The sequence below is a fragment of the Hippoglossus stenolepis genome, chromosome 7 (genome assembly GCF_022539355.2).
Source record: "Hippoglossus stenolepis isolate QCI-W04-F060 chromosome 7, HSTE1.2, whole genome shotgun sequence".
Lineage (NCBI taxonomy): Eukaryota > Metazoa > Chordata > Actinopteri > Pleuronectiformes > Pleuronectidae > Hippoglossus > Hippoglossus stenolepis.
This window is the reverse complement of record NC_061489.1, coordinates 21,939,407-21,952,088: the sequence shown is the minus strand read 5'-3', so window position 1 is coordinate 21,952,088 and position 12,682 is coordinate 21,939,407. Positions and strand designations below refer to the sequence as shown.

Sequence of the window (12,682 nt, the reverse complement as noted above, 5' to 3'; positions counted from 1 at the left end):
TACAAGCATATTATATTATATCTATATATCATGGTCTATACTGTTCTCTGTATTTTATTGTGAAAGCAACTGAATGTTTATACTTTTCTATTACTAATACTAATAAACCAATAAACTAATATATATTAATACAACTGTTGTGATGTTCTCTCTGTCCTCGGCACCAATTGATCATAAAATAAATCATCTTTGATTGGCAGATGTAATTTTCATCATGTCAAGTCTGATTCCTATTGGCTGAGATCATCTGTTTTTTAACTCCTTCAGTCTCTGGGATCTAATGGATGAAGACAACAAATGTCCGACTCGTTCTCGGCCTCTTCAGCTGAAAACTGGAACCGACAGCTCACCCGTGTCTTTAATACAGAGATCAAAAAAATACTCTGGAGGGTTTCACACTGCGTAAATGTGCAGCAGGGGTCACGTACTTCCTGATCTGTCCCAGTTCACTGCGACAGATTTGCTGGAGTCATGTCTCATGACCTTTGTTCACGACTACAGGTTGAGAAAGTGGGATTGGCAAAAATTGGATTTCTTTTTGTATTTGGCCGAGACTTCAGGGTTTTCCATGTTAAGGCTGCAACGAAAATTTATAGCTTCATATCGTTAAATCTTCACCTCATGTTTGTGTTATAGCCTCTGAATTCAACAGTTACATCACCAGTCCTGAAGTGACATTAAGACAGATTCATAGCTGATCTGCTCACTGTTCAGACTGCACGTACAGTACATACATAAAACACACATTGGATGATATGTTACAGATGTACATGCTTGTACTCGTGTAGATACACACCCAAATGTGGACATGCTCGCAGGAACAAGTTGTACACACACACTCGCACAGGTCCGTTCTGCGGACAGACGTTTCATGGCCGCTGATTTGAGTGATGACAGCAGCAGATTGTATCAGTGTTCAGGTCAGCAAGGTGAACGCAAACACACACACACACACACACACACGCTCACACATAGCGAGAGAGTGAACACACTCACACACGCACAAACAAATCCCTCATGATGCAGGACGGTGATGAAGGCTGTTTAATCCGGTGGTCAGAGCGTCCCAGGTGGGAGGGGTCAGAGCCTCTTCTCAGGGCTATCTCTTACAGGCCAAAGGTTCAGCCTGATGCCATCACCAGATACAATGGCTGCTTTTATTTATATACAAAGGAACTGCATTCACAGAAATAACGCCATGGCTCAGTTTTAAGGATCTGAAATGAAGTGATGGCCAAAAATATTGATTGACTATGAAACAAAACCATGGATTCAGTCAAATTAACTGATTTTAAAAATAAAATTCAAAGCAAAAAGGCTGCGGTATAAAACATATGATGCGCTTTATTTAAAGGAGTTAATATCTATCATTCTGTAAGTTGGATTAAAGTTATGGCCCCTAATGCAACTGTGCTCTTACTGTTCTGAGACTCTACACTTCCACATTTCTGGCTGCAGCTGTTTTTAGCCTCACTGCCTGCTCAGTAAACACAGACACAGTGAAGATTGTGATGTGTTTAGCAGCTAAAGAGACAGATATTTCCCTCAGGAGTTGGAGGAAGTAAAAAACATTTCATGACGTTCAACAGGCAGCGAGAGACACAACTCCAAATGAAGCATAATCACATTGCTGCTCTGTAACTACTGGAAGTGTGAACAGGCAGCCAAAAAATGTAAAGTTCATCATTCATCACATGGTATTTTCAGAACAAAAGACGGACAGCATGACAGACCCCCAATAGTGAAGCCAAAATATCTCCCCCTGGTGGCTGGCTGCAATATTAGTCTTAAACTGCCTCCTCCATATTGGTGTTGTTATTTGATGCCATGGAAAGGTTGACATATGATATACCTACTAACATGTGTTTATGATGCACAGTGTAAGAGGTCATGTGGAGGGGGAGGGGGGGAGCTGTGAGTATAGTGTGTGTAGTTCCTCTTTAACCACACATGTGATGAACACAACCCTTCAAAGATAATAATTTTACATTCCCTGCCTTCTTGTGTTGTGGTTTATCATCATCCATCATGTTTGCTGACCTGTCATCCAGATGGAAACCACAGAAACTTGTAACTGCACATGGATCTCACAGAAATCTCAAATAAATGATGATGTTGTAACTTTTAAAAGCATCTAAACACTGATTGAGCGTTGCCTTTACTGGCCTTAGGTATTTTCTTGTAGCTATAAATTACAGTTGTCGCCATTCAACCGTTCTGACACCACATGGACCTTTTCATCTGTGCTTCACTGTTTTTAAAATGACCCCACAGACTTTAAAACCCTGAAACTGCACATGCCAACCCACCATACAGAAGAATCTCTTTATAATGTAATTGTAACGTTGAAATGTCCATTACACTCAATACTGCGCGTAAATGTCGCCTTTCCTCTGACGTCCCTGAAGTTTTCTGTCACTTCTGATCCAGTGAGACGTGTAAAATACAGAATCAACACACAGCCCATCAGAGCAGACGTCACTTCACTGGACAATATGAGTATTTTTCTGTTTTTCCATCCCCTCCCTCCCTCCCTCCCTCTCCACGCTCTCCACTTGTGCCTCTCTGGACACAAGTGTTTGATTCGCTGTCTGGCCGTGCATGTTAATGAGAGGGGCGACAGCGGGCTGCTTTTAAAAGAGCTGCTGCTGCTGCCTCGCTCCACACAAACACACACAGAGACACACACACACACACACACTCACTCACAGAGAGAGAGAGAGTGATTGGAGATTCATCCAGGCGCTCAGGACGCACAGACGCAGTTGCACAATCAGAAGCTCCAACGGGCTCCAAGCAGCAGAAGACCCTCAGCGCGCCTCCACTTCGGCTCCATCCAGCTCTCACTGCAGGCGGATTTCATCTGCTCGTCATAACACTGTCTGTCGTGTGAACGTTTTTTGTGCGTGGAGAACCGGATTTCGAGGAGCCAACAAATCCATCTTTTTTTCGTCTTGACTTCTGAAGACATGCAGCGGTGCACAGCGGTGCTACTTGTGTTAGTGGTGTCCTTGTACTTCCTGAGCGCAGAAGGTAAACCACACTTCTTTTTTTTTATTGATCTGAAGCTATGGAACTTCTGTGGAGAAGATGCAACTGAAAAACAAACAATGCAGATTATTTTTCACGCCATGTTTGGTTTGTTCTGTGCGCAGGAATAAGTACTAAATAATTTTTAAAAAGTTTGTTTGAATCATGCGTAAAGTTGCTGTCAAAGAACTCATGTCCAGCACAGGGTTGCAAAACTTGTTTCAGATGCGTCTGCTTGCATGTTGATGCCAATCACAAACAAAACATACAATCCAGGGCTTTGTTCTCAATGATTTAATCTTAAATGTCTCCAAAAACAGATTGACAGCTTCTTCAAACTAGATTAGAGTGATTGATGCAGCTCAAACCTCAGCTTGAGCCTTCAGTGTCTGTCTGTCTGTGCCTGAGATCTTTAAAAAACAGTATTCATGGAGCCATGTGGGAGGAGGTGGAGGAAAACTGATGGAACCTAATGATCCTTTTTCTCTATATTCTTCATTTTCCAATTTGTTCCTGCAGCTGTCGAGTTTATGAGGAAAAGTATGTCTGTATATGGAAGATGACCAATATTAGTATTTGTCAGCTGCTTGATAAATATTTCAGTAAAACATCTTATGTTTGGTTAAAATGACCACGAACTTGCATTTGGGCTAAATTCCCAGTGATTAAATGTATTTTGTCAGATTGGTTAAGACGTTGTCTTTCTCACCATATCATCATTATATTGGTTTATAAAGTTATGGACTTGTGCCATCACATAGAAGGAAGAACAAAGAAGTCATGAAGTATTTGGATTTGGAGCGCAGACCCCGTCTCTTATCTAACTGTGTGAAGTGTTGCTGTTTTTCCCGATCACACATTAACAATGGTTGTGTGGTTTTATTGTTGTCCAGTGTGTTTGTGGCACCACCGCTTGGCTCGTGACAGATTTAGAGGCAGCAGTCAGGACAGATTGCAGGTGATGGATGAAGGAAACCTTGAGCCAGGTCATCACCTCCCATCACAAAGATACAACCCAGGAAAAACTCATTTCCTCTGCCTTTATTCTGCAGCAGGAAATGAAATAAAAACAGCTGTAAAAACTGAACCCGGAGAAGATGTTTGATTGAAACACATCAAGATCCTTGAGGAGGGAGACATCATGTAACCTTAGTTAAAAACCTGCTTGCTCCCTGCTCTGGGGTTTTAATGGAGAAAAACAACACAATCTTATGAAAGCAGGACTTGCAGGAGAGTTAAAGCCACAGGTTTTCTCTGTCTAATGCGAATACAAAACATTTTTGTTCATGAATCATCTGAGCTGCCACATTAATGTCAAATCAGTTCATTTTGCAGATTTGCAGACAATAGCTTCAAAAGAAGAAAAATCTTTTTTTGTTTTATTACTTTTAAAACATGTTTGTATGTGACTATGTTTCCAACTTGTTTGTTAGACATGAGAATCTGTTGCAGATGTAAGCCCTGGTTACAATAATCCTCCTCGTCAGTGTGTATTTTACACTGATGCTGATGAGTGAGAGCCAATTTGCTGTCAAATCACTAAGGATTGACTTTTCTATCTGTTCAGAGACGTTTCTGGAAGTAATTACGACACTGACTGTTATAATCTGTCACACGGTTCAGTTTCCAGATGGTCGGTTTCCATTATATCACTGCTCCTTCTACAGCTCCAGAACCAGAACAAATAGAGTGAAGTATAAAACTCATGTTATGAGGAAAATACAACGACTGAAAACGATATGATCACACCCATGTGTTTTGTCAACAGCCTACAAGTGCAGGTGCACCAGAAAAGGACCGAAGATCCGATATAAGGATGTACAGAAGCTGGAGATCAAACCCAAACACCCGTACTGCCAAGAGAAGATGATATTGTGAGTCAGAGTCTTTTTATATTCTTCCACTCTCTTTCTTTTATTGTATTTTTCCTCATGTGTGTGTGTGTGTTCTCTCTCTCCACCTCGTCTTGTGTACTCGTCCTCTTGCTCGATCTCTTGACATTTTCCTCCTCGGCTTGTCTCTCAGCTCCTCCGGCTTTTTTCATCTTCTCACATTCCTGCTTGTCCCCCTGTCTTTGTGTGTGTATACTACAAGGATGTTGTATTTGTCCCTGCTTGACACGCAGATATACAGTTGTAACTGTGCCATGACTGTACTCCAACCTAAAGAAATATTTGGCAGCAGTATCATAACATCTTGTCATCTGTGCTCAATACACTACGGTGGATGTAGAGTGTGATGATGAAGTTGTGATTTAATTACACCACACAGCCTGGACAGGGCGGGTTTCCAGAGCTCTCCAGTTGACATGGTGGTGAAAGGCTAAGCTTTATATTGTATGTCTCATATCTGAGGTTACATACAATGCATCTCTATTACACTAGAATGCCACTAAGACCCATAAATTCAATCAAGCATCAGCAAAGTGCCCTCATGAATATCAGTTCCCTTAAATTTGTCTAATTTGTTTCATTGAGATCAATAAATTGTTCTAAATGTCCAAAAATGCCCCATTTTACAATGTTAAAGAAAGATCTGTTCTACAATGTAATGGGTTCTTTCTTGGCCCATGTCCCATCCTTCCACCAAGCTTCATTGAAATCCGTTCAGTACTTTTTGCGTAATCTTGCTCACAAACCAACAAATAAACAGACATTACCTCCTTTGCAGAGGTAATGATGCAAACATAAAAACGGTCATTAAATGAAAACAACCAATCATCCCAAAAGTGTAAGTCTGTTTATCTGAGGGTTTGTTACCCACATTCTGAAGCCGAACCTCCAGCGTATAGCTTGATTCAGGATTGATAGACTCCACAGTTACTGTTTGATTCTCACACTCTCTGCATCTGTGACCCATGAAGTCACAGCCTGAGCGCACACACAAGCCATTATGTTCAATTTGAGCTGTTAAATGCAGCATGATGAAGAACCCTCTGAGAGTTTCGAACAGATGTGAAGTAACCTGTGGCTCAGACTCCAATCCTAAACAAATAAAGCTGCTCCTTACGTATACGTTACTATTTACAAATTGTAACGTAGGACTTTAAAACATTTTGGGATCAGGTCTCATCCAGGGCGAGAAACGAGAGATGTGATCTCTGCTGGAATTGGTCTGAAGTTTCATGTCAAAGCTGCAGGAAAGAAAAAAAAACAAAAAAACAGATGGTTTGTTATGTCACTGGAGTCCGTGTTGTGTTTGAGACTCAGACTCTGCTGCCACCTGCTGGCCACTTACAACACGACACGGAGAGGGCAATCTGGGAGACGGCAGCGGATTGTGTAGATGTGACTTGAATAGATGAGTTAACACAAATAATATTCTTATATGTACTTTCCTTTATATCATAAACTGTTTATTCTACTTCTTTAAAATGTCTTATTTATGTATTCACATTACAATGTTTGGTTCTTATACAGATACATATAATAATGATGAAGATGATGATGAAGAAGAAGAATTGGATTTCTCCTTTTAGACATGTTTGGATATAAGGGCAGATAGAAGCTATAGCTCTATTTCAGTGGCATTTTCTTAATTTATAAACATAGGCGTGTACAGATAATTAAAGAAAAGTGATCAAATGAAACGGATATTGATCAAATAACTCTTCTATTTAGTTTAATGCTGAAACTATTAGTTGATTAATATAAAATAAAGTCAGAATTCATTTAATATGCAGCAATTTTGTCCAATTACTCTAATGTGAGGATTTATTTTATCTATTTTATGCATCTTTTTGAAATTTGAAGACGTCCCCTTATTGGCTCTGGGAATTAAAAGTACAGTATAACGGCAGTAAAAAAATTAACTACACACATGTCTCTGTGTGTGTGTTATTCAGTGAATGTAGGAATCCATTTGGTTTGGTCTGTGCTGACCCTCAGGTCTGTGGCGTATGTTACTATTAGTCGAGGCCGCTCTATTAGCATGAGATGGGGGCCACCAGCCGTTGGTGCCCAGTGAAAAACGAGCCTCTGTGGGCTCCAGAAAGCAACAGAAAGAAAGTGAGCAGGAGAGAAACAAGTGAGAGAGTCCCCCCCGCCTCCCCTCTGGCCTTTGTTGTGGCTGTTTGGCTTACGGTGCCCAGTTTGGCATTCTGGTCGACCACTTCGGACCACAAACACACACAAGCTGAGAGCCACCGAACCTCCCAGTTCATGCAGTCCATTTTCCTCTTGTTTGGCCTCTAAATTTCCCCTTTTTTTTTATTCTTCGTCTTAAATATCACTTTTTCTTTTATTCTTTTTACACATAATGTTTTGTTATTTATTGCTTCTTATTGGTGCTCTTTGTTTTTATCACTTGTATTCATGTCTGGATCTCACCATCGCTCTCCTTCTGCCCTGTGTTGTCCTTTTGTCAGATGAGGATGAAATCAGATCCTTCACTGAAGTAAAACTCCATTATAAGGACACGAAATTAGAAGTAAAACTCCTTAAAAAACACAGCTTTTATCAGCAAAATGTATTTAGCAATGCACTGATTATGCAGAATACCTCATTTATAGTTTAATAACATATATAATTGTCACGATTATGCATTTTAATCTTGTAGCTGGCAGAGGCAGAGATGATTCTGGTTATTTTCCTCTTTCAGTTTGAATTAATTAAGCATATTCCTCCGAATCTAAATGTGAAAAGCAACTTGCAGGTGCAGCTGTTAAATACATGTGGTCAGGTTTCAGACTCAGTACTTCTCTGTTACACGTAGTGCAGGAGCAGAAGTACCAGAAAGTGGAAATATTGCAGTGAAGCACACTCGACTACCATCTCTTCTTTTCTTCCTCGTTCTCTTTCTGCTCTCATTGTTCATCCTTCTCTCTCTGTGCTCATCAAACACGTTTCCAACCACACGAGCCTTTAGAGCCAGTGGCTGCACTTCAGCTGCTCAGGTGAATGACAATGAGGAGGAACCCGAGCTCAGATTAAAACCGTCGTTAACATCGTGGATAAACGTTACTTCTATGTTTATTACATCCTCTCGCATTCCAGAGCATGCAGACAAAAAGCACTTTCATGCTGTCTCCGTCAAACACTCACTCAAAGCCCAATTCCTCCATCACAAAACATGTGGAGCTGCCCGATGAACCTCAGCAGCCAAACAAAGTGACGGCTGAATGGGCGATAAAATGCAAAACACTTTAATCTAATTCCTGTAGCCACTGAATGCAACATTTTTATCGCGAGTGGAGTCTTTTCTCCTCCAGTCAACTCATTGAACATTCATGCTCCTTTCCGAGCCTTTGAGTGTGTCGCTGGATGAAGAGGCCCCGCGGCATGGTGGCTGCTTTTTTCCCACATTTCTCTTTATTTTTAGCCTGAATACGCCACATGCAGGCGGACTGTCTCTACCGATGGCTTCAGCAGAGGGTTACAGACCGACCGACCGATTCAATGAGCGGAGATGTCACCTCCAAAGTGATGCTTCGCTGCCAAGGAACTGGCCTCTGGGTTCAAGCTGATCTTTTGAAATCTGAGAGCATTTGACTTTAAAATGTTATTGAGTCCCGGTGAAGAATAGCAGCTGAAATGTGGAGGAAAGCCGGTGTCAACCAACATTCTACAACCTGTCCCGTTTCTATTCAACCAGTCAGACTGACATTTTTACTCTATTCAGTTTGAGGCTTTTGGGATTGATCTCAACCGTCTCTCAAACTATTCATGTCAACACGGCTGTCCAAAACTCATTGTGCAGCCCGATCAAACTATTTTGCTCTCATGTGATTACGTGAAATGTTTTTCTACGTTTTTCACCACTGCACCAACAAACATTATACAGTGATAAACTGATTTAGCTGATTCTGGAAGCTACAGGGGCTGCATCTCTGAATGCATGATGATTTTTATTCATTTCTTATTTGAATATAAGCACAAATTGCCTCTCTAGTCTTCTCCAGTACATCATCATTTATTCAATAAAGGTTTCGTGGTGGTTTGTAATAACGTTGGATTTTTGGGGATTTAACCATCTCTGTTTTTCTTGTTCCTTCCCTGCTCTCCTCTGCAGTGTGACGATGGAGAACGTGTATCGGTTCAAGGGGCAGGAGTATTGTCTTCATCCCAAACTTCAGAGCACCAAGAATCTGGTCAAATGGTTCCGCATCTGGAAGGACAAGCACAGGTGAAACCTCTTAAACCTTCTGCACATAATCTGAGCATAGGTTCGTTTAGAAGCAAGTTCATGGAGCGTAATGTGACCTGGGGATCTTCAACACCGACCATATGGATGCAACAAACTCAAGTTTGCATTTTAAGATTTCGTACACATTACAATTACATTATTTAATAAAAATAGTTTTAGGACAATGGACAGAGGAAACTATTTATTTACAAATGTGTCATTAGCTAAATTTAACATAGTAGTCAGTGATCATCTTTAATGTACTAGTACTTTTATACATATTTAAGACTGTTTTGCCTTTTCTAGTTAATACACAATGGGCAAAATAACACAATCAATCACCTCTATAAATAGAAACAATCTAATCAACAGTGAGCATGTTTGTCCAGAGGTAACGTCCACTCTAAAGCCCATCAATCAATATATCTATCCATTATTTATACCTCTTTATCCCTTGAGGGTTACAGGGGGGCACTGGAGCCAATCCCAGTTGATATTGGGTGAGAGGCGTAGTACAACCCGGACAGGTCACTATATCAAAGATCCAATCATCCACATAATTATTCAAATTAGTTTTGGCAATTTAAGTCTAGGCATAAACTTAAAAGCCTCATATCTGGATGTTAATATCTCTTGCACACACCCACAGATACCCTTTCACATCCCAGCCTCTCTTATCACTTGACTCGGATCGTGTCCAGTGGTTTTTCTGTGATGTGTTATTGATTTGTTTTGTTGAAACTCCTCCTTTCACTTTCTCTCTGACACGAGGAGGTCGGAGGTCAGGGTCAGACACAGACCAAAGTCCTGTGGAGAAGGTGATGATGCAGTTGTGATGCAAGACACACTTCCACTTGATCTCAGGGGGTTACAGAGAAATCAAACCTACGCCCAGACTAAAGGAAAACACCTGATTGCAGCAGTAGATGATCTTAGACGAAAATATTTGAAATCACAGAAAACAATAACTCTTTTTTGTTTCTTCCTCAGGGTGTACGAGGCTTAAAACGTCGTCAAACCCAGCACACGTGGATGGGGCGAGACTCAAAAAAGACGCCGCCACCACCAGAACTGTTTTCACGAAGTACAGGATGTTAAAATGTACTTCTCCCTCTTCTGCCTGAGATCTGTCAAACGCACTAAGAGATATCTTTAGTTCATGTATACGCCGGTTGGGCTCATTTTAGTCGGCCATCATCGTAGCTGCAGTCACTCACCACTCCAGTCTCTCACAACTGTAGTTATACTTGTCGAATAGTGGACGAGATGCCGCCATCTGTGTTCAGACAGCTCTAGGTTTGGTCCGATGTGATTTAAAGGGACTTCTCTTTTGCTTTCTATGCTTCTTTCAAAACTGAAAGAAGGAGAATGTGTCCTTCTTAAGAAACGAGCGAACCTTCCTTTGACAGACGCAGCGTAGGTCTTTCTGTTGTTAAGATTTCCAGTTCTCTGTATTCAGTATGACAGGTGTAATATTTGTACAATGCCAACACACTTAGGATCTGGTCAGCTATGATTAAAAGGTCGTAGATGCAGCGATGAAGGTTCTCAATGAATCTGATTCCCTGAAAGTGTAGAGCAAGAGGCAGTGGTCACATATACACTAATACAGATGTTACTATTGTTCAGCCACATAGAGATCTATCCCGGTGTGTGTGTGTGTGTGTGTGTGTCTGTGTGTGTTAATACGCTCCGTACTCGTCACATGTGTCAAACAAACACACCACTCCGCAGCACGCGTGTCCCACTAAACATGCATTGTTTACTCTCAGTAGATTTTGAAAACACAAATAGTTCATATGTGCCATTCCTACATAAATTACAGTCTGTGGATTAGGGTAAAGAAAACTAAAAGATTATTATATAACACAAAGAAATCAAGACTGTGCAGTTCACATCAACAAAAGAAAATCAGTTTCATCCTTTCTTTTTCTTTTAGCTCCATCTGTTCAAACAATTAATCTTCCACAAACTGTCTATGTAAGCATGAACCTGTGACAACATCCTGAAAGGGCAACACGTGATATTCTAATCTATTTGTCATTGTGAGCTATAGTATCCCAGGAAAATATCCAAGCAAACAAAGCTTTACATATTATCAGTCTGTCCAAATTCTCCAACATGAAGCTCATTCGTTCCTACTGATGATGTAAATCTTTAAAAACTCGATCGCTCTCCTGGTTCAAGCTTAAATTCTGTCCAATCAGTGTCTTCAAATATGGTCAGTCAATATTTTAAATAACTTCCGACTACAAGTGCAGCTTGTAGATGTTAGGGACTATTTTCACTTGTGGATTTATACATATTTGGTTATTTATGGCTGCACAATGACGTCTCCAAATAAATCAGTGTCCTTTAATTATTATTTTCCATGGTAATGAATAACCGTATCAGCCAGAGCAGTGTGGCTCACTGATGTGTTTACAGTTTTTAGACACCGACAAATTAATGATATCAGGCTTTGGATACATGGAATATTCTTGCTGTTTGGGTTGATTCATTGTTGTTGTTTGTTTTCATTTGATTGTTGTAGACTTTAATAAAAATACATAATATTATTCATCTTTAACTTTAAAACCAGCTATAGGTTGTGTTTTTATTTTATTAGAATTGGATCAGTGTCCCAACATTTCATTTTAGCTCAGAAAAACGACAATTTGGCTAAAAAGGTCAAATCATACTGTTCTGATTTAAAACAACACTCGTTACTTACAGTATAATATAAAGCTTATATTTAGATATGTGTCAGGATCTTCATTTGTTCTGTTAATACTCGTTCTACTGTCTCCTACAACCAAGTCATGATTCTCTGCTCTGTCACCTTTAGATCTCCTGAACAATACTGTCATCGTGTTATCATTTCTTATGCTGTGGATACACTTTGTAATAATGACTGTTGGGCGTAGTTTTGTTGCCAACAAACAGAATTCACACACAAATATATCTGCATGTATACAAAATAAACCCCATCACATTTTCTTTACCCTTTGAAGAATGTGCATTACTCTTGTTTTATATCTTGAATATATGAATATATATAAAGAAAACATTTTGTAAATGGACCAGTACAGTATGTTAGTGAGAATGAATTCACCTAAAGACTTTATAGTGTCATGTATATTGTATCACTGCATTAGTCGTTTTTTTTGCTTTTGTTTATTTAAATCTTTGGTTTGGTAACATATATTCGGAGAGTGCGTGTTTGGACTGGCCCACCTAACACACAGTTAGACGTTCCACTGAGTATAAAAACGATAAACAGCAATAAAGTGTCTGTAGAGCAGCTGGTGTTTGTATTTTATTTGTTGAGAGAAAACAGTTTAACAGGTGAAGTAAAGAGGAACATTTAAACTTAAGTGTTGTGAGGCAAGCAGTCCACCAGGTGGCGGTATATACAAACTGACATATTACTGTGAAATGAAAGTGAAATAATGAACATCCATATTGATGCTCATACATATTGAGATATTAGAGATAAAATAAGTCACTTTTAAAGTTTAAAAATCTTAATAACACTAAATAATATCTG

The 12,682-nt window shown here is 39.9% G+C and overlaps 1 protein-coding gene across 1 annotated transcript; it reads left to right on the top strand.

Moving 5' to 3' along the window:
* Window positions 1–2,639: 2,639 nt before the first annotated feature.
* cxcl14 (chemokine (C-X-C motif) ligand 14) lies at window positions 2,640–12,436 on the top strand. Its single transcript, XM_035161182.2, has 4 exons — window positions 2,640–3,033; window positions 4,799–4,904; window positions 9,040–9,153; window positions 10,144–12,436. Exons 1-4 carry the CDS (start codon window positions 2,970–2,972, stop codon window positions 10,157–10,159), a joined length of 300 nt encoding a protein of 99 aa, XP_035017073.1. The 5' UTR covers window positions 2,640–2,969; the 3' UTR covers window positions 10,160–12,436.
* The last annotated feature ends 246 nt before the right edge of the window (window positions 12,437–12,682 follow it).